Source organism: Lepisosteus oculatus, chromosome 7 (assembly GCF_040954835.1).
Source record: "Lepisosteus oculatus isolate fLepOcu1 chromosome 7, fLepOcu1.hap2, whole genome shotgun sequence".
NCBI lineage: Eukaryota > Metazoa > Chordata > Actinopteri > Semionotiformes > Lepisosteidae > Lepisosteus > Lepisosteus oculatus.
The window spans coordinates 25,325,083-25,348,436 of NC_090702.1; the positions used below are offsets into that span (position 1 = coordinate 25,325,083).

A 23,354-nucleotide genomic window follows, 5' to 3' on the forward strand; every position below is an offset into this window, starting at 1 on the left:
GAAGATTTTTTTCAACTTTGAAGCAAACAAAACTCATCACATGTAATGCTCAGGACTGCGAAAGCTCTTCAGGATCAGCTCTAAGGACAACCGAAAAGGAGCTGCACAGCTGCACAGCACAGTTTCTAGTTTAATCACTGAGAAGCTCCCTAAAAAAGATAAATGAATGTATTCTCAATTGCAATTGAAGTATAGTAACAGATTCATAATATTTTATTGCATTTTTTCATTTCTCCTTTTTTTGGTATTGTGAAATACTCAGGGTATGCCAGTTGAAGACACACTTGTAAGAAGTAAGAATAGTATTTGTCAGACACATTACAGTTAGACTCTAATTGGTGTAAAACAATTGTACTTGTTAGACAGGATCAGCAGCAGAAACGTCTGCTGTTCCCCCCTTCCCAAGAGAAGAATGAGCAAGGCGTTGTGCAATTGGATGCCATTGCTAGTGAGAAAAATAAAAGAAAAGGAATCAGCAATGTCAGCATGCACAGGCCAAAAATTACTCAATAACATAGTCACGTAATAGGAGGATGGGGGGCTGCGGGGAGGCTACTGTATAAAGGTATTCAGAGGTTTAGAGTTGTAAAAGATCATCCAGGAAGAGGATGGAAGGTAATAGGTTAGAAGTGTATTGATATAGATGGTTACCATTCAGCAAGCAGAGGCTGAGCATCACAACATGAAAAACATGACTTAATATACAAGGACAAATACACATTTTGTACTAACTCAACAAACAATAAGAAAACACTCTAGCGCATAAAAGTTGTAAAAAAAGTTCTTTTTAGAGCGCATCATTTCTATTGTCACCTTTTCAACAACGTTTCAACAAACGTTTTTATCTCTATGAGTCCCAATGGAGATCTAACTGTACCAGGGACGTCAAAAAGAGGATCATGCATACCATTTCTTCTAGGACTGTTTACAACCCAGACAGGCCCCTCCTCATTCATGAGCCATTATGTCACTCAGAAGGTTGTGATGGGTGACACCACAAGGCATCGTGTAAAGCCTCCGGACTAGTAAATCTTCTGCTGGCTGTGCCTTCTGGACAGGAATCATCATTAACGTTACCTAACAACAGCATCGGGACTTTGCTTGTGCACAAAGGAAAAAATTAAAAGATAAAGAAGATTTCCATTTCCATCAGATTTCCTCATTTCCATCATTCTCAACAGCTGGAAATGAGGAAACGAAGCAGCTGTAAAATACTACGCAAAAACTAAAATACAGGATCATGTAGCTTAATTCTATGTCTATTACGGAGTTCGACTATTTGTACTGTTATCGGTCTTATCCTTATCTTATACGCCACTGACTTTGTCATTTTCTGTGTTGTCTTGAGCAAAGAAACTACATGTATGTACTTTACAGTGTTGCTACGACAGGTGTAGTAGCCATACGGCTCAAAGTAGAAACACCGGTGAGAAACACGGCTGGAAAACGGTGATGTGTACCGGTGTCGAATAGTATTCCAATTCGACCAAAATTGTTTCTGTTGTGATAACGATCCTTATTTAATAAATGTACACTAAAGTGATATTCTTCTTTTCAGAAGATGTCGCTGGGGGTTATGTTGCATTAGACAAGGTGAATCTTTCCCCCTTCTATAGGGGTATGTAAAGGTTCTGATAAACGTCACACTAAAGTTAAATTATACCGTATTTGTGGTTAATATTCATGTGGGGGCGATTGTTTTTTGACGGCGTTTCAACACTAAAGGTAGAAAATAAATAACATTTTTGTTTAAAAATTAAGCTTTTCTTTTAAAATATTTTCTTGTTACAACTTAATGTTTCAAATTAAGATTTTAAATTAAGATTCAATTTCCGATTAAAAATCGTAATTAGGAGTAAAAAATAAACTTAATTTAACATAGTCTGAAGATTTAAAATGTGTTAAGCAACCTAATGTCTGAGCTTCTAAATTATTTTTAATTGTTCAAAAACATGTCATAAAAACTTTTAAATTCTAAGTCGGATGGAATGGGCTTCGGATAGTTTCTCAGTCGCACAAGAAGTTCCGATATGACTACATTTCCCAATTACATCAGAGAAAGGGCACGTCAGAGAAGTAGAAAAATCACCCCTCCCCCATGTGTAACAATTTTCTCTGTTGAGCTAGAGCATCTTGGGATTTGTAGTACTTAAAATGAGCAAATTATGTATTTGTGCTATTGAGGTGTATTTCAAGTTGAATGTTCTTAAAATTATGGTTTTGTTTATATGATGCTTTATTGATACGACACTATACAGAAATAATAAACCTTAAGATTTAATCAAATTTGCTTCAATGTGTTTTTACCTAAAACTACATTAACCACATGCCCCGAGAGACCAGCAGGCGCGCACACTCACTACGATGTGAATGTTCAACTCCCCCCCCCCCCCCCTCCTCCCTAGTCCAATGTAAGATGGTGGCTAGAAGGTGCTGCTGCAACATACAGAGAGGCTGAAAGAAAAGGCAAGGCATTTGCTCAACAAATCAAATCCAAACTGAACAAAAAAAAAACGCAGAAAGAATTCAAGGTGCCTGCTAACACAATTCTGGGCAGTTCAGAAAGATAATCAATCCCCGCCCCATTTGATCTGAATATACCTTTGGAGGAGTCTCAGAGAGCCATAGAGAGACAGGGTGAGTATCCCACAAACTATCACCATAAACTAGGATTCTGGGATAGGCTAGTGGAAGATATGTATATGTTTCTATAAAAATCCATCTTTCAGTAGATTCCCACCCTTTCTCTTTGGCTCCTAGTTATGGGAAGGAAGCAGCGTCAATGTCTGTGTGGAAGTGTCTTCTGTGTTGGGATCCGATTGGAGGGAGAGTCCGCAGGCTTTGCCGGGGCTGTACAGGCCGCACTGCTGCGAGTGCAAAACGCCTCTTGTGTTTTTCACTTTAGATATTTTGCTACACCCTTGCTTTAAAAGAGGCACTGTGCCGCAACGCATCATAATCGGGTTGTACATGAAATGAAATATCCATGCCATGTGATTTTTTCAGATTTCGCGTTCAGTGGAAACGCAGGATGCACTTGACCGGCTTTTTGATATTGCGAGCGCAAAACATCACAATTTGGGGTGTGTAATGATTGAGATCAGACACTCACAGGGCTTGCGTGGAGTAAAAGAAAAGGCAACATATCCCTTGGTTAAGAGGCTAATTGTAAATAAAAGGGATATGTTTATTTAAGCTAAATCTCCCACTTTTTACCACTGGTAATACGCCAATGCTTTCGTAATGTGTCGTAGCTACAAAATATTATCAGGAGTGAAATTGTCCTGTGGTCTAAGACTTCTAGAAGAGTTGACCGGCAAACTGTGCCATAATGGTTACGCTGTGCTATAATATATTCCAGCAGATTTAATTTTAATTACGAACTCAGGGGAATGCGTTGTTTTCTAGAAGGAAGTCACCGAAGTGTTCAATTCCATTAAATCATAAGTTTAACATTTCCTCTTCCTTATTTAAAGGTACATTACGTTATAAATTGAGGACCAGTCGTGAGACGTATCGTGTTGGTCTGTTTGTTGCGTTGTTAATCATGGACAGTTTTAAGTCAGTTGCCTTTTTTCTAAATAAATGTTCAAACCTATAAACCTATAAATGGTAGGATAACATTATGCATGCATTTCCAGTAGTACTTTAAAAAGATTAGCATAGCTAGTAACATTGTATTGTGAAAACAGGGATTTGCACTATAAATGCTTGGGAAGGAGTTTTAAAATGCAGTGAAAACTGCACAATGATAGGTATATTTTGTTTTTCTGGGATGCTAGGATATATATATATATGCATATGCTCTTCGGGTCAAGTTGGAAGTAAAATGATTTACAAAAAGATCAGGAATGATGATTGTGTTCCTCCCTATTATTATATTTCCCTGAATAGATAAACTGCAGGTCTTCAATCCGTGTGGTTTTCTTTTCAGTGTTGTTCAGTATTGTTGGGAACGGCTGTCTTTAATGTGGAAGTGCCAGAAAAGCTATATCCAGCTGGAGGGGTTGTCTTTTCAATGGAGGGTGTCTCAAGTGAAGCAGAGTTTTAGTTGTGTGTATGATGTGCACAGAAAATTGACTGTAAACAAGTGATAAAGAGTTCACACGTTGCCAGTGGTGTGTGTCACCTCCACAATTAAAGACAAATGACAGCATCTTATCGATATGTCCCAAGGTGGTTGAGTAGAAGCAGGTGATGCCAGAAAGCTATGAATCAGGAAGTCATCAGCATGTTTAAGGTCAGCCTGAGGAAACATGTATGTATCCAGGATAGATGCAAAACGAAATGTCTTAAGGCAGTTGGTTATTGAAGTTACAAAAATATGAAATAATTTGCCTACAAAGCCTTAGTGCTCCCAGGTTAGGGCACAGAGAGTAAAGCCAGGACAGTGCATATGCGCTCCATGTCTGGTACATCTATTACACCTCATGTGTCTGCAAATGAGTGATAAAGGCTAAGTGCTTCTGTAGTTTCTCACAGTGGTAACATGAACATTTCTTGTTTTAGGCAATTAAAATGGCCCATAATATTGGTATGTGATATTTGTGGTGGCCACTTTTTTCCCCCATTATCCTGAAAACCTTTCTGCGGTGTCTTGTGTGTTATCACAAAGCTCACTGCATAATATATTCAAAAGTCAGAAGAACGGGTTAGTTTCTCTTCAGTCTTGTCTCGGAATTGATAAATAGATATCTTTAAACAGCTAACCATCTCTTCAAAAACATAGACGTTGGCAAATGGCATCGTTGTGTTTTCCTCTGTGCTGTTTGGTAGGTTAGGATACAAAGATATGAGAAGTTGGATGTTAGAATTTGTATGACTGGTCGTTGTGTTCATTATGTTTTCATCATGTTCTCTGTGTTTCTCGTGTAGTTTCAAAATGTCTTTAATTTTGTTTGCTGATGTCTATTGTCCAAAACCGGGAAAACGGAATGCATATTTATTTTTGGTACCTGTTATGATCTACCTGCAAACGATAAATCAGTAAGGACCAAGGTAATGTACAATTACCTTGCATATTTAAAGCATATTTAACAGACTGTTAAGTAACTGCAAAAGTTGTCTGTTTTCTTTTGTGTATTTTGGAGTCAGGAGTCTCTGAACCACTTCAGTGTTAAAAGGCTCAGCTTTTAGGCCTGAGTAATGTGAGATGTTGCGGTAAAGTTGACCAAAACCACAGAAATTAAAATTCGCTGGTTTTTAGACATTTAAGCAACATTTAAGAATCTCTACACCATTTCAATGCATCTCTTTCAGTTTTTGAGAAATTGTATCTACTTTAATTACACTTTATAAGCTATCTTGCTTCTAGGAAATATGGAGAGTGCCAACCTTAGCTAATAGCTGTGGCTTTTCTGCCTTTAAAAGTATCTACATAATTAAAATGTTTTTTTTGGTTACTGGAAAATGTCCTAATTTGAAAGTTTTCCAGTCATTTTTTACCCATTTATTATAAAGTGCCTACTACCATCACAGCATTCCAAGTGTTTCTTCAAAAATGGCTTTCAAACTGAAATCACCAATTCAGTGACACTAACCAGCTTCACATACATTCAATTATTCACTTAATCTGCAAAGTATTAAAGAGATTTAACCTAAAAATGTTGTAACAGTTTCTGAGTATTATGCTAAGATTAGTTTTTGGGCTCAAAACACTCTGCTGACAAGTGTTCCATTTTAGAGTTGCAATTAAAATTAATCTTTACAAATGCTGTATTTTGCTCTTCTTTTTACAGTCAGTTAAATTTTCAAAAGTACCTCACAGCATTGTAAAAAGTAGTTACACAATTGTTACATTGAGTTTTGCCTTCCTAATATTCTCTGTAAGATCTCCCATATTTCATCACATGCAATTAAGAGAGTTATCTTCACATATAGAAACCGAGTCCTTCCTGTTAGCTTAATATATTAAGGTATTTATCTATATTTATGAAATTCTTTCTACAGTTATTCATGTAACATGACTGTACAGAAGCTGTATTTGTGGACAAATAGTGTTATCACCTGAGAAGTCTAATGGAAGCAGTTGCTTATTTTTTATACAGATTTCATCATAGAATGTTACCAATAAATTCCATAGTTGCAAAATAAATGCCTCATTTGGTTTGCTTCCTTGTGACCATTTTGGCTTTTAAATATTTCTTTCCATGTCAGCACAAGAGTATAAGCAACAAAGATGCTGGTCAGCACAACTCTTCAGTGCGACCTCCTAACTTAAAAATGTGTAGTATTGACAATTACCAGGTACATTTCCTTGTCACAAAATATTACTGGACACTTTTCATTCCTGAGGATACCAAAGCACTTTACATTAAGGAGGGCACCACCTTCATCCACCACCTGTGTGACAGCAATATAGAGAACTGAGAAATTACTGTACCTTTTGAAATATGGGGGATGTCGAGGGAAGCCAGAATGTGTTTGGCTGCATCAAACTGTTCACAGTATTTTAAGAGGTCAGTTAATGAAGTGGTATCTTATCCCAGGTGATAAACAGATGTTCAAAGCATAGTGGTTAAATATTTGCTCTAGTGACTGAAAATGGAATGGATATTTTACAAGTCAGCTTTAATACAAAACCATACCAATTGCCTGGTAGTGGTTGTTAGTGCATGAAATAATGTTATTGTCTTAACATGTTAAGTATCAACAAGTTTCAAGATATTGACCACCATGAAAGTATAAAAGATGCATGCTTTCATGATAGTGTTTCTAAGCAAGTTGGTCATATGCTCACCTTTTAAGGAACTGCGCTAGTATCTACAAGAATGTGAAAATTTACACATGAGAGATCTGCTGGGACCCCTTCTTGTTTACTTGCTGGTAGTTCATTGATTCTAGATTCTCAGTGTGCAGTTTCTTTCCTTAGTCCAATAAATAGTTTGTTTCAAACAAATACAACTCTAAATAAAAGGAGCTAGGGGGTTGTTGTGTAAACATTAAATATAACAGTGTCTTCTGCTGCTACACAAGTATTTCACTTGGGGCCAGTGCTCCTGTTTTCTTTTTCTTGTGAAGTAGTGGTTCAGATTGACAGTGTCTGACTTTCTAGATTGTGAATGCGTTAATCGAATTCCCCAGCTCTTGTCTTTGTTCCGAGCTAAAAGAGATTTAGTCCTTTTTGCTTATCTATGTAGGACATAGCTTTCAGTGCTGGAATTATTCTGGTTGCTCTTCTTTGAAGTTTTTTCCAGAGCAGTGACATCCTTTTTGTAGGATGGGGACCAAACTGAGAGACAGTATTCTTAATGGGGTCATGCAAGAGCATTAAACTGTTGTAGTTTGAATTCACCATTCTTTGCTTATTTCAGAACATTTTCTAAGCCTTTTTTTGCTTACCTTCTGGTTGTTGTCTTTTACTCTTCTTTAATTCCAGGGCTTCACAGAGTAACTGTGCAAAAAGGTTCAGAATTCGAAATAAACTTAGTTTTCTTAACAATATCCCTTCAGATATTTTACATTGTATTCCTTCATAGGCAGTACATACAGTGTAAGCATATATTATTGTACTTTTGTGACACTGTTCTCTCATCAATACCCTTTTTTCAGAGTATTTTGAGAACATGATTTATAACAATACTTTTTTTCAAGGAATGTCTTTTCGAGGTAGATTGGGAATACTACCGAATACACATTTGTGATAAATTGATTTCAAATGTAACTTATATAGCCAAGGAGCCCTTTTGAGGACCATAATGAGGTAAAAGGTCCAGGTGACACTGCAGGCAAATATCTGTCCGCTTTTTTCTCCATGTGGATGTAAGAGGTGCTTTGACAAAAAAATTTAATGAGCCGCCTTCTAACAAAATACAATGCAACCTGCAGTTAAGTCTCTCTCTCTGCACCCCGGATACCACAAAATAAATGGGAGCATATATCCATATACATAAAAATTCACCCTAAGCAGGAAAGACGTTTCTAATTAAGAACTAAAGGATGCACTTTGAAGATTCAAAGTGGGATAATACAGCATAGGTGGTTGTCCAATGCTGACTGGCCATTTTGAGATGGAAGTGTTAACCTTGTTTTTTTTTTTAATTATTGGAACATTTTTCACGAATAAACATTTGAAAGCTAATGTATTTCCTGTAATATTGCAAAAATTAAGGAGCATTTTGAAGCATTAAGAAATCTGCTTGTACCGCACTGATCAGCTGCATCTAAGATTCTCGTAAGATTAAATTGCTTTCATTCTACTTTCCCTGAATGTCAGGGTTTGAAATCACATGTCACAAGATGCAAAGTCTTTACACATTTCCTTCACAGTACACAAGGGGCTCTTGGATGCTTTGTTTCATTCCAGTTCAATTAAACAGAAAAGCAAAATCCTTGAAATGCATTATGTGCAAAAAGCTCTATCGTTGTGCCAGTTTTTAAATTAACCATGGCAGGTTTCCGTTAATCAAAAGGATAGCGCTGTGGCAATTTGGAAAACATTGAACAACTCAAGGTAAATGAAGTCCCAAGTGACAGCGTGATTGCTTTTAGCGCTTAGTTTTTATTAGTGTGAGAGTGAAACATCAAATTTAGTGTTCTTGAAAAAGCAGCCTTGAAATGGTGACTGTAGGGTACCATGGAGTTGGCCAAAGCAACATTTAATTGTGACCGCCTGCAAGTTTTCATTCTTTCTTATCAATATGTTCATTTTTTAATCTTGTGAAATGTAAAATTCCAATGTATTTCGAGTCTTTGTGGAAAAATCCAACACTTCAACTGTTTTTAACTTGGATATAACATTATTGTTGAGTTTAATTCAGCTGCTGGATAATTAATACTGGTTTAGTATTGAATCACATTGGATATTTGGCTAAATTTCCAGTACCTCTGGTTAATGCTATTAACATTCAATAGGATTTTTCTAACACAAAGTAGGGGAATGCATGAGACATGCTATAATTGCTATGTAAAGAGTTAGCCATTACCATGACTTGAGTTTTTTTCATATTTTTTTAGTTTTAGGTCTGCTTGAATGCAGCTTTCTTGCTTCTGTGGAAACAGATTTTGGCTTGATCTTTAAGCCGAATCATAGCCTTGGTTTTTTCCTAGCTGTAAGTGACCTTTAAGTCCTCAGATTTGATTGAAAATTTATTTAGTCAATCATTACTGATTTTGCAGCGGCGGCATGGTGGCGCAGTGTTTAGCATCGCTGCCTCACAGCGCTGGAGCCCCGGGTTCAATATCCTGGGGTGCTGTCTGTGTGGAGCTTGTATGTTCCCCCCATGTTGGCTATGCTTGCCTCCAGGTGCTCTGGTTTCCTCCCACAGTTCAAAGACATACTGGCAGGTTGATTGGGTGATCGGGTGGGAGTGTGTCCCTTTGCCCTGTGACGGACTGGCGAGTCCTATCAGTGGTGTACCCAGCCTTGTGCACATGACTTGCTGGGTCCACTACGACTCAGAATTAGATGAAAAGGATGGATGGTTTACTAACAGTGTTTCTTTGTTTTTGCTTCTTGCCTGGGCTGAGCCTTGATGTCTTGGAAAGTAAGCAGTGTTTCCACATGGCGATTGCTTACACTGAGCTATAAGCTTGCAATAAATGCAGCTACATAACTAATCGTTCTGGTTACTTTCTTAACGGTTTAGAGGTGCCACCATTAAAAAGAAAGGCTTTTCTGGGTTTTTTTTAACCAAAGATGTTTACATCATTTTAAACCACAAGTTTCTTCAAGTGGATGATGGTACTAGTATGGTAAATAATACTACGTATGGTATTAGTTAGTACTATAGTAATACTAATTACTAAGGAACAAGTAATGGGTTTATTCCATGCTGAAAAAAAGAAGAAAGAAAACAACGGTTCGGCCGTGGAGCCTTCAAAAAAAAAAATAAGAAAGAAAACACAACGTTTCGGCCGTGGAGAGAAGGCTCCACGGCCGAAACGTTGTGTTTTCTTTCTTCTGTTTTTCAGCATGGAATAAACCCATTACTTGTTCCTTTGTAGCCTACGCATGCTGACGCAGCTACCCACCTTAATTATTACTAAGTAATACTTAGTAATACTAAGTATAGTATTAATAGTAGATAATAAATAAAAATAGTATAGTATTTTATAAAAAGTCAAAGTGCAAGGGTTAAGTCTCAGTCCCGGTCTCCTCAGTTTTACAGTAAGTTGTAAAAAAAAAACAGATACTAGCAGGGTGTTTAGGTTTGGAAAATGTGATGAGACAAGGACTACGAGTAGAGCAGGATCTTGCGCTGCTCTCTCAGCATTTGGTCTGGCTGTTTGACGCTGACATTTTAAGGAGCCGTAACACTCCGCTGGCACTGCTGTTGGAAGTGTGTCGCATTGTTTGTTTGTTAAGGAACGTGCTGTCCTGCTGTGCCAGGGCCGTGCCATGCCAGCTTCTTCAGATACTCGAGAGACTGGCACAGTTATGCCTCGTGCTGTGTTGCCTCTCAAGGAATGAAACGCTGCTTGATTCCCAGCTCTCTCCCAGCCCCCCGGGAGGATTATGGAATTAAAGTGCTGATAAAAACTCGAGAAGAAAAGAACTTGCCAAAGCAGCTGAACGCTGCTGTTCGGGAAAATAGAGGTATTTTAAGGAACCTCATTCAGCAGCAGTATGCAGAAAAACCCTTTTGTAGCGCTGTGAAAAAATTAGAACGTGGAGGTGATACCAGTTGTCAACAGTAGGCGTTGTGTAGCCTTTCTGGATTTTCTTTTCTTTTCTGTAAAACAAAACTGAAGATTTCAAAGTAAATATCTTAATATGTGCATCTTGATATTTCTGAGGCAGTACGCTCACGCTGACTATGGAGACTTACCACGTGTTGCCGTTTGTGATCCACATGGCTATACAGTTTTCATGGAGACATTGTGCCATCTCTGCAGTGAGAATATTGGCCCAGAATGCAGCAATGGGGTGAATTCCAATGTAGTTCTGCAATTGGAACTGAATATTTTTGGGTGGGTTTGGAATTGAAGTTAATCCTGTTTAGTTCAGATGGAATTCGGCTAAAATTGACTCCAATTCCACATTTTGAAAGCATGGCAGAAGTCATTCAAAACCAAAAGAAGACTTGTGTGTTTGGACTTTGGAATGATCTCTTTTGCTTTCAAATGTTCAAGCTGTCCACAACTTTTACTCCATGATGACGTGGTTGCTGTTGTCACACAGCTGTTGATGCACGAAGGAAAGGCTTTCTACTCATGAAGTGTGTGAACAGGAATTAATGCTAGCAGAACCTGCTCACTGTGTGGTATTTTACATGAAATAAGTAGGCTAAAATGTGGTTAACTCAGCTGATCCTTGAAAAACAGGGGCTTTGAAATGTAGAGAATTGCCTTTTTATTATTGTTCAAATGTTGATCAAAGTAATTCTTTTATATGAATTAGAGATGTAAGCTGGTTACAACTTATAGAAATCCTTCAGAACTTCTGTAACATCTGGCTGTTGGGAATAAATAAAACAGGCCTAATTTTTTATACTGATGAAACAAGTGAGCTTCATACATAAAATGTTGCTTCATAGTGTGTAGAGCAACTGTTGAGATAATTAAGTGATTTATAGGCACATTTATGTTGGTGCCACTGTGTCCACCATCATCTTGAAATAAAAAGTCTCTTCAAAGCAGGACCACAGATCTCACTCTCCACTCATTTTTCTTTTAACTAGTAGGCTGCCATCTGTATCATGCTTTTTGGGTTTTGAATAAAAGGCAAACTTGTTGAGAATGCCAAGCATAGTATGGTCAGTTTTCCATTTTCTGAAAATGTGAGAATCAGAATTTGTTTATAGGAAGGAAGCACAAAATACAAAAAATAGTCAGAAAGTGCATCTAGGAATTGGCCATCCATCATTCAGCAGGTATGCAGCTGTGCTGTCCAACACTTGAGGTTTTGATAGAGACCCTTCTTATTCTCTGGACAGAAGCAGATACCTTCCAGTCTAGTTAGACACCGTTAATAAGATCAATATTCACGTATAATAGTGATATCTTTCTGACTGGCAGTCTGCTCTCTTTAGCATATCCTTTAACAAAATGTGTTTAGATAACACAAAGCAAATCATGTTCACCTTCACATTGTGCAGTCCATTGTGTGGCATTCTCTAATGGGTTTCTCAGTGAGTTTAGTTAAAGCTAGGTTATTGTGTGTACAGTGTCTTCATAGTAAAACTCTTTTGTATACATGTTCTGAAGGTGATTTAACACCATGCACAAAATAAAGCAGACACATGTAAAGCCCTGTATTATACAAGGCTTAATGCAAAGTTGTAACACTTAACTTCATAACTTTATTATTATTACACTTATCATAAATGTAGTGAAAAGACCTGGCAAAAACCTGCTGTTGGGCTTTCATGATTTAAAAGAGTATTCACTATTGCATGAGAGAGGTACTGTCACAAGCTGCCTTGCAGTTTCAGGATGGTGTGAGGCTTCCAAGACTTAAAGCCTTAGAATGTGGGCCACGCCAGACAAGATTTTTCTTGATCCCCCCTGTTCTGTTGTTGTGGAACCTTTTGTAGCTGCAGTCTGCCTGACTGCCAACACGGTGCCTATTAAAATAAACTCCACCATAACATGAATGAAAGCAGGTCTTCACTGTACCTACAACAACCATAAGTATCACTACCAGAGATGCTGTAACTCATTAATAGCTTTAGTAGTATTTAAGCATATGAAGTCATCTGCTCCACATTTGCAGTTTTGTCCCCGATACTATTGGAATACTATTGCACAACTCTTTCCATTAAGGCAAGTGTCAGGTATTTGGGCATTTCTACCGATTTGAAGGACTTGTTTCATTTGAACCTTGCTCCCAAAGTGGGGTTGTTTCCAGAAGATCTGCACAGATGAAGATGGTTTAAATAAATGTACTCCCAAAACTGAACTATTATTCATGATCCCCGAATCTACTGGAAAACAGAAAAGGTAGACTAAAATTGAGAAAGTCAGGTGGGGTTACATTCAGTACCATATTTTCTCAATTACTTATTTTTTCAGTTAAACTACCTTTTGAGATGGGTCCACCCAGAACAGTGGAAGAGCCAGCTTGGATAGACTGAGACTTCAGGATATACCATTCTTACCAAGTCGTAGCTGTGTGAGAACCAATGTCAATTACTTTAAAAGCTTTGTGGAAAGCAATTATAATCATCATCAAAGACGTATCGCCATCTTTGAAATCTATGTAGCATAACACTGACTTTACAATCAGCGGGAAACCCCTTGTATTGAAAACATGGTCACAGAAGGTTATTTCCCATTTGAGACACATTTTTGATAGAGGGAGTCAACTCTCATCCCTCAGTTTAATACTCAATACCAAGTAGTTCATACTTCTTGTGCATTCAGTTAAGAGATGTTTTAAACTTAAATATCAGTCGTTTGCCTCTCAGTTCCCCTCTGCTTTAATGGTGGAACCCTTGGAAATCAAAACTGTTAAAAATAATACATCTGAAATGTAACAATTAATTTTCCAGTTCAGATGGGATTTATGTTCCCAAAGACATGTGGAACAAGAATTACTGTTTGCCTCAACACTTGCTGTTTCATGCAACAATCAAATACAATTAATAAAATGCCAAACTTAGGTTATAGCATATTGGAAAGGACTTATTTACCATAGAGCTGTCAGAAACTGACATTTACAACCAGTGTACAGAAAATGTTACAGTACTTAAGGTTATATTGAGACATTTTGCTGCTGTCCATAAAGTCCAAATCCAGCACTGTCTGAGAGATGCTGGGCTATTTTCCCCTCCGTTTCCTATTGGTGACCTCTCAACCATAATCCCACATGTTAAAAAAAGCATGTTTTTGCTATTACTCCTCACAAAAGCAAAATACTGTTAAACTGGAAGAACAGGAAAACTAAGCAGCACCACATAATCAAGTGATTTAGCTGACTGACACAACATGCTGAAAAATTAACAGCTTGAAATACCTTTCTACGCATGGAGGGTGTTGATGTTCTGCTGCCTGCACTATAAATATGGATTTGATGTTATGGGTAATGAAATATTTCAGTCTGGATGCAATGAAACTGTGTTCCTTTTATCATTTGTTTAAACTTACAAATCTATTTTTAAATCTAATCTGCAACACAAAGGTTACAGGCAAGCGGATTCGGCCTTAGTTTGTACTTTCTTCATCTGGTACAAAATTTGCTAGTTTAAAGACAAGACATTGTTTTACAGTTACAAGTCTGCTGCTGTCTTCAAGCATTCGCACACAGCAGCATGTATTCTTGAATTAGTTCCAGGTATGTGTTGCTTGTGTGTTCTGAGTATGTGTCATTCCTTGTTCTATTATACAATGCTTGTGTTCTGTAACTTTTAAGTCTGGTTGTTGGTTTTAGCACAGTACACAGCAGTAGCTTTCAAAGTTTGTCAATATGTTAAACAGACAATCAGGGCATTGTTTTCAATCTGAAACAGTGAAAAGGCAAATAATCTCAGTATTGTTTAGGTAAGAGGTAACGTGTGAATGTTTTCCTTTGGGTACAGATACACCTGGGATCAGTCTTCATTGTTTTATTTCTTTCTCATGTCAAACAAATGTCACTTTGAAGTAGGTGAAAAGTAACAGATCTTTTGTTTTTGGTAATGTTAAGAACAGTAAATGCACTTTTGTTGAAACTGAAAGGTTCTTTTATTTAAAGTTTCAGTCGTTCTTATTAAAGATCTTATTTTAGGCAAGTGTTTTTTGTTATTATTGCTGGACACCTCTGTATTGTGCTGAAAAGGCTGTGATCTAATGCACTTTTTTCTGTCTCTGAATGTGGTTTGTGAAGCACCAAATTTCTGAGCAACAACCACGTTTGGGATTAGGAGCAGATGTTGAAATCTGTGTGTTTCTCATTAATAAGGGTGCTTCCACTGTTCAGGATAGTTGTTGGGTCCATTGTGGGAACGTCTATGTGGAGTTCAGCATTTTTGTTATGCAAAGACCACTAGCCATAGAATGATATGTTGGAAACAGAGTGATAGCCTTAATATTGCCAGTTGGATATCCTCTTGATAAATCTATAGTTAGGGAGAATCAGACTGGAAAAGCAGTTTAAGCTCTCTAAGTAAGTGATGCTAGTTTTCTCTTAAATGTAGGAGTGTAGGTATGTCTGTAGTGACAAATATATTTCAGGTAAAAGCAAGAAAATTGTTAATTTCCTTAGAAAGCCATTTCTGAGGCTGTGGGACTCTACCGAGCCATAATCTCCAAATGGAGAACACTGGGAACAGTAGTGAACCTTCCCAAGAGTGGCCGACCTGCCAAAATCACTCAGGAAGTCACAAAGGATCCTAAAAAAACATCCCAAAAACTGCAGGCTTCTCTCGTCTCAGCTAAGGTCAGTGTGCATGAGTCAGAAAGAATCAGAAAGAGACTGGGCAAAAATGGGCTTCATGGGAGAGTAGCAAGGCAGAAGCCCCTGCTAACCAAGAAGAACATAAATGCTCGTCTCTCTTTTGCCAAGAAGCTCCTGGATGATCCCCAAGCCTTTTGGGAGAGTGTTCTATGGACAAATGAGTCAAAAGTGGAACGTTTTGGACGACATGGATCCCATTATGCCTAGCGTGAAGCACACACAACATTCCACAGTAAGAACATGATACCAACAGTCAAACATGGTGGTGGTAGTGTGATGGTGTGGGGATGCTTTGCTCCCTCAGGATCTGGACGACTTGCCAGAATTGAAGGAACCATGAATGCTGCTCGGTCTCAGAAACCTCTAAAGGATCATTTCTGGTCATCCGTCCGTGAGCTGAAGCTGAAGCGTAGCTGGGTCATGCAGCAAGATAGTGATCCAAAACACAAAAGCAAGTCCACATCAGAATGGCTGAAAAGAAGCAAAATTAAGGTTTTGGAGTGGCTTAGTCCAAGCCCAGACCTAAACCCAATAGAGATGCTGTGGCAGGACCTGAAATGAACAGTTCTACTTACCAATGTTTCTGAATTAAAGCAGTTCTGTGAGGAAGAGTGGGCTAAAATTCCTCTACAGCAACGTTGAAAGACTGATATTAAGTTATAAGCATTTGGTTGCAGTCATTGCAGCTAAATCTGGCGCAACCAGTTAAGTAACTGGGCAATTACTTTATGTGGGAAATGGGTGTTGGATAACTGTTTATTAAAAAATGAAATACACATAAGAAACGTGTTTTGTTCACTCAGAATCCCTTTATCTTCTATTAGATTTTGTCTAAAGATCTGAAAACATCGAGTGTAACAAATATGAAATAATAGAGGAAATCGGGAATACTTTTTCACGGCACTGTCTGAGAAATGTTTTCCAAAATGATTTTTTTGGAGAGCACTGAACTGCACTGTTTAAATTACTTTTTGTTGTGCCTGCAAGTATCTTAAGTGAGTGATTTCTAAGAGCTATTAATATTGTGAACAGTTATCACACAGAACTTACAACAGTTTGATTTGGATTTCTGTCGATCAGATGCATTGCATGGTGATTCATAAAGCTGGGCAGCGCGGCCTGGTTTACTAAGGATGAGACAGTCATGGTAACTGTTCTGCATGTAGTCGAAGACAACAGATCTTTCCCCTGACAGAGAGTGAAGGAGGGCTCCTCCTGTCACCAGGCAGGGTATTTATAGCAAGGGTTCCTCCAGCAGTGACTTTTCCAGATGGTTTACCTTGAGTCAGCAGCATTGCACTTGTCATCCTAAGGATGGGTTACATCACAGTGTAGTTTAGATGCAGCACTTCATTTCCAGTTAAAGGATTCTTGTTATAAAGCATCTTTTAATCTTTATGGGATCTTTAAAACAGGCATTATGTCATTATCATGCATCACTTGCATGATGTGCAATTTTGAATTCTTTAGCGTCTGTTCCTACAGGTTCAAACAGCCTTACCCTCTGATTAATATTTTGTCTTGTTTTTTTTTTTTTCAAATTAGCTTTGAGCTTTACATTTGAGTACTGGGCAGTGAAATATTTTAGAATGAACAGTGTCAGGTCTTAGTTCTTTATGATAAAAATCTCTTAAGAGTAATGTCGGTGTTTTCTGTACCTTTGGCTGTTTGTTACTGGATTTTAGTTACAAATTTTAAACAGTTTCGTTTAGGTATGTAGTAGATTGAAAGTTTAAATGGTAAAACTAAGTTTTCACATCAATTGCCTTTTTAATATTGAGTGTACTTTATACAACAGAAGTGTGATTAAGATCATGTGATACTGTTCCTGTACATAATGCTGTTTTTAAATTGAATTTCAATTTAGTTTCATTCTTCTGATGCACCAGTAAAGGTTTTAGGACAGAATACAAGAAGGCCAACAAAACATTAGCAAAGATGTAAATAGATTTCATCTTTCTAGAAATACAGTGGGGGCTTCTAGGTGAAAAATATGCACATTCTTTCAAAATATTAAATATAATTACACCATAGAATGCAATGTTTTTAATCTTTTTAAAAATGCACTAGGTCAGCTGAGTAACAAAAACATGGTAGTTTCTGAAGTACTATACATTTCTTTAAATGATATGGAAAGGTCAAATGTCAAAATCATGTGCAGAATATTTAGTTTTTTTAAAGAAAAATGGTAAAATCCATCTGAAAACAGTTGGTCCAGAGTTGTGAGCCCTGTATGTCACAATGTTATTGGACCTTAAAGGCATCTGGAAGTTTCTTCTGGAAGTTCTTATTCACCAGGATATCCTCTTTTTTTAGCACTACTTGTAAACATTGCAGCTCCTCTTCCTGTACCTTATTTGGCAACATATGATGTCAGGTTAGCACAAGCAGTCAGATTACTGGTATATAGTATGATGGCTCAACTATGTTCAAATGCTTAACCTTATCCGGTTTACATCTTTCGTTCAGTAAGATTTAGCTAAACATGCTTTTTAACTTTTTTGTGTTAGCCTCTAGTAGTTCCATGAAGGTTTGCTTTAAAAAAAATCCATACAGAGAGATCGCACTGTGGCTCAGGTGTGAAGAGTCAGTTGTTACTTAACTTTAAATACTTTGACCTTTTTGGTTTTGGCTTCAGACACTTCCATAGTGCTGCGACTGCTCTCATTAAAACTGCTAAACACTTTGTGGCAGCTTTGATTTTCCATTCGCTTGGTTGGGGAGTTTGTTTGGCAACTCTGATTCTGCATGTACATGGTTTAAAACATACCTGAACATTGAACGTTGAACATTTTTTTGCTTGTTTTTAAGGTTTCGCACAGGGATCCGTACTGGGCACTCAGCTGTGTGGTATACTGAACATTGAAAGAACCGTCACTTGAAACTGGAAAATAATTCTAACAATAGCATGAGAAAAATGACTCTTCTGCACTGGCACTTAAAGGAGAACTGCAGTCCCAATTTCTCAGACCAGATTATAAATCTTGTTAAAAAAACAGATTTAATGGTAAGATTGTAAAATCTTAACATTTTACAAATTCCAAAAATAAACACAAACTTATGAACTTCGTGAAAGTACTGTACAGTCACCATGTTGTCGAGTGTATGCACGAATTGTGACATGTTGCAGCCCTTCCTGCTCACTAGTCACTGTAATGACTAATGTAATGTACGAGTGAGTACAGGTTGTGCAGCAGACATTTCACCACAGAAATGTTCCAATATGCACGCAGAGTTAACAAAAAGTATTTGATGGCAGAACCATCTGAGTCGAGAGCAATATTGCTATTGGATTGAAAGAGATGTGTTTACAATAAAATAAGGAAGATATGCCTCCTCCTGAATCACAGAATATGGCTCTCGTTCTACCTAGAAATTTAACCTGTTTTGTGACATAAATTGGCGGTTTTATACATTATGGTACAGATTTTACTTTCATTGTGGTTCGAAATGCACTCATCAGTGCCGATGCTTTTGAACCTCAAAACATAAAAATAGCATTGCAGTTCCCCTTTGATTGAACAGATATGACATTCGGTATGACAAATCTGATGAGTAAGGCATCTATGGCATCATAAATGTCAGACTTGTGTCTCACTAGTTGCTATCAATCAGTTCAGGTGATCAGTAGTCCACTCCTGCCCAGACCATCATGCTTGAATCCCCTGATTATGGCAAGACTTGTGACTTATGGTCTTACGCAGATCGAAGGGCTTACTGTTGGATTGTTTGGCTATTACTTTTTGCCAGGTTGTGAACACCCATGGTGGATAGAACCAGGTGCTCCTCTGACGTACCAGTGGCACTAAGGTGGTTTTTCATTAATAAGCAGAGCATGTTTGTCCCTTTGGGTTTACTATTTCAGATTTCCACAAGGTTTGACATTCAAGTGGTTAGGCTCCCTCGTCCTCTGTGCCAACTCTCAGCGATGAGGTTATTTAGTGCTTAGTCATTTGAGTGCATCATGGTCAGTCATGGATGACCAGTTAATTAAATGACACCAGAAACATTCAGTCAGTATTAAAAATTAATGTACTTATTAGTTTGAAGCTCAAAGTATATTTGTGTCCTCTTTGTCACATACTAAAATCTCTCTCTGCATAAATCAGTAAACCTTAACACTAAACCTTATAATGAATTGGCTAATTCAGGATTTTCTGCCATGAAAGGTTGGGTGGTGCAAATTTTCATTGCGGTTTTCTGTTTGTAATCATATGAGCTTGTTGTTGGGCTCCTCCAGCCAGTTAATTGTTTAGGGTTCTTGGGAGTACGGAGCAAGTTACCCACTCCTGTGGAAGAAGCCAGTACTGAATCGTCTGGAAGAGATCTTTGGCTCAGTTAGTTACTGTCAGCTTCTATCCACAAGCAGTGAGACTGGCGAACACTTTTAGCCATCCCCCTCGGACCACACCTACACCATCACCATCTACCTCTTTATGATTTCTTATCTATTGCACATCTCCAGTAATTGTTTACATTTCTGTATTGTTTACATTCAAACTTTCTACATGTTTACTTGCACATTGTCTATTGTTTGTTTGTACATTGTCTTGATGCACTGTTTGCACTTTGTCTTGTTTTTTACACTTGTTTTACAATCGAGAGACTTTCTGTGAGTAAGAATTCCATTGTACCAGTACTGGTTACATATGGCAATAAAGTTCAAGTTCAAGTCACACAAGTAAAGTGCGCTGAATGGCCTCCTTATCTGTAGCTGTTCTGATGTATAAAACCAAAGCTGTAAGCTTGTCTGTGGATGGGGCTGCGATGTGAGTTCTAATTCAAAATAAATAAATTGGGGATGGTTGTGGATTACTGTTTGAATTTAATGCTCACACTATTTTAAATTTTATTTGTCCATCTTGGAAATATTGCCAGGCTGTGTCCTGTGTTTTCTGTGTCTGTGGTAGAAAACCTGATTTTAGTGTCTTTTTTTCCACAAATCTGTTTAACGACCTGGTTAGTGTCTCAAGAGAAATCAGGGACTCAGCCTTTAGAAGAGCCTTTACTTGACTGGTTCCATTCTTTACCCCTCTGCTTCTACTTTTCTTAGTACCACCACCCACAGTGTCCTCTGTATGTTTTAATTGTGTTTTATCTTGTGTAGTCTTTTTATTTGTTGCTGTTGTCATTCTGTAAAGCGCTTTGAGAAGCCAACTTTTAAAGGTGCTTTATAGAAAAAAGTTTTTTTTAATTATTATTATTATTATTTTATTATTATTGCGGTCTCAAGAGTTGAGTTGATATGAAAAGCCCCAGACACAGGCTCTGCAGTACCAGGATCGGACCCCCCTGTTTTAGACTGTATTGGGACTGGGGCCTTCTCTGTTGTCCCAGAGCTCTGGAACACCATCCCAAAATAAATCAGGGACTTGGCCTCAGTGAGTGTAGCCCCAACTGGGAACGTTTGTATATATATATAAAAAAACCTATTTGCCTTGTTTTCATACATAGCATTGTAAACATTTTCTTATAATATGTGATTTGTATGTGGTTCTTGGTGCTTAAATAGCTTTTATAATTGTAGGTGTGACTTTAAATATGTGCGTATAGCCGTGCACGCTAACCTTGCGTTTTTGGGACTGGTACATGGGTGAAGTCCCGAGGACCCACGTTGGAGTCCAGGAGTGGCCTCACAGTAACCACCAGTCAGCAATGACAGGAAGCAATCGGAAAAGAATTGCATACGACTGTGAAAGAAAAATGTAAAAAGACATTTTCGCAAGCACTATGAATGACCTCCATTTTGTTAAACACTCAGTTACTTAATTCTGGAATATCTTGCTACATGTCATCTGAGCTGGAGTGCAGAACTTCATCAGTCTATCTGTCTCTTTTGTTGTTTCACCAGCCCCTTTTGAGCAGCAGCTGGGGGTTAGTATGTGCTGTTATGCTGAGCATTACATAATCAATTGGCATGAATGTAAATACTGTAACTCCAAAAGTATTTGGCAAATCGACCTGCACAACCAATTTTGCAGTGAGCTTCTAGATTTCATACTGTGTGCTGCACTAAGCCTTCTTGATGCTAATGTTTCTGTGCAAGTGCTGTATTTAAACACTGGCTGCTCTAAATGCACAAATTGCCACAGGTAGGCAATACAGAATACCATTTGAAAAGGCAGAAAAATAGCTTCATTATATTAAAAGCAGAAGCACCAATAAACCATCAATTTTAGGGTTTTTGCATAAACCTTGAAAGCACTTCCAAATATGCAGTGCTGTTTTTGGTAATTATTTTTTGTGGAAACCTGTTATTTCCTGAATGGCACCTCGCAGAATTTCTATGCTTTTGATTCTTCTTTTTCACTGTGGTAGGTTTAGAAAAGTTTTAAATCACATTAATGCTCAACTTGAGTGTGTTATATATTTAACTGGTGTTTCATAGTCTGTTCTCATGCCAGTGCACACTTGTACTCACAGCTGGGTTTCTGGCCCTTCGCTGGTCAACCAGAGGAAGCTCAGTACTGGGTCAGAAAGCCCCGAGGAGGAGCAGGGGGTGGTCAGTTGTGGCCAGATAGAAGAAATTTATGTAACATTTATGTTACGTGACTTTGTCCCTTTCACACTTTATGGTCATTGTTTTGACAGGCAGCGTGAAGTCTAGGATGAAGTCATGTCATTTAGTGAATAATTTTTATCTGTTTGAACCAGTGTAAGTGTTTTCAAAACAATTAAACAATGGCTTGACTTCTTGTTTACAAACAAACGCTCTTCCTCCATCCTCGAGTCAGTGGGGTGGGACGGTAGAAGAGCCTACCCCTCAGGGTAAAATGATAGTTAATCTCCGACGCCTTGAGCCAGGGCGCCTGGCGAGACCTGGTGTCCAACCCGTGTTTCCCATCTCGTCCTGCAGCCCTGTTCTCAGCCCTGCTGCGTTTCCTCTGCTGCGAGATCTCCAAGACGTGCCATAGGATGTCGCGTAGCCCCGAGGTGAAGGAGGACCCCATGGAGTGCCCCCTCTGCATGGAGCCCCTGGAGATCGACGACATGAACTTCTTCCCCTGCACCTGCGGGTACCAGATCTGTCGCTTCTGCTGGCACCGCATCCGCACAGACGAGAACGGGCTCTGCCCCGCCTGCAGAAAGGTACGCTTGGCCCGGGGACACGCCACAGCCCCGTGGAAAGGTTCTGCTTTTTGGGAAACCAAAAAAAGGCCTTTCCAAATCTGAGGGAAAAGGGTCTGAATAGAGAGGCACACAACTTTTATTTTTAATCAAACCAGAAAATAAGGTCTAAAAGCCGGTTACATTTTTAAATATCATCAAGTGAGGCAATAAAAATGGTAAAATGTGGAACGTTCCATCTCCTTAGCAAATGATGCAATGTTTAGTTATTTTACTTTTGTTCAAATCTTTAATAGTCTTGGACAGGGAGCAGTGTTAACTTTATTGTTTTAATCTTTGTGCCACACAGTGAAATTCTTAAATATTTTTAAATCATTGCAATGAATGGAGATGGTATTTGTTCTCTTTAATTTTATTCATAGAGGTTGTTTGATTTGGCTTTGACTTTGAAAGTACAAACATTGCACATTTATTCACCTTCACAGATATTTTAAGCTGCAATTTTGAAACTTGCAAAAATATCAGTGTTGTAATTTAATCTCTTCTTCCTGGATTTACCACTTAAAGCTGCTGTTTGGGATTTTAAAATTGCTTGAGAACAGTTTCATCAACATGATTTGGTTTATGACTTTTTAATAAAATACAATCTAACATACGGTAGACCTTGGTGTACCGAGGACTGATGTACATTGATGTATTGTATATGCTATATACAGTCAAGCTTGTGAATAATTGGCTTTTGTTGCTCAACTCAAGGAAGCAGAACCATCTAATTCTTTTGGAGGACAGTCAGAGTAAGCATCCGTCGTCACTCTCAATTGTAAAAATATATGCGATCCCTGTGTTCTTTGTGAGATGCATGTATATACCTGTTTATGTCAAAGTAAGCTGTTGTGATGATAAAGCCTAGTAAGGTTGTCTGTAGTTGTTTTAACATTATAGGTAAGTTAACAAGTACCTTGGGCATCCC

General features: G+C 38.1%; 1 protein-coding gene across 4 annotated transcripts in view; it reads left to right on the top strand.

The window, feature by feature from the left end:
- Positions 1 to 2,405: 2,405 nt before the first annotated feature.
- Positions 2,406 to 23,354, top strand: part of LOC102694421 (CCR4-NOT transcription complex subunit 4) — a 51,287-nt gene continuing 30,338 nt past the window's right edge. For 3 of the 4 annotated variants that reach the window (XM_006633497.3, XM_006633499.3, XM_015352924.2), the window contains exons 1-2: positions 2,406 to 2,637; positions 22,173 to 22,405. In XM_006633497.3, coding sequence (XP_006633560.2) covers positions 22,232 to 22,405 — 174 coding nt within the window. In that variant the 5' untranslated portion in view covers positions 2,406 to 2,637; positions 22,173 to 22,231. The remainder of the gene's footprint in view (positions 2,638 to 22,172; positions 22,406 to 23,354) is intronic. The other variant, XM_015352923.2, reaches the window with a different exon arrangement.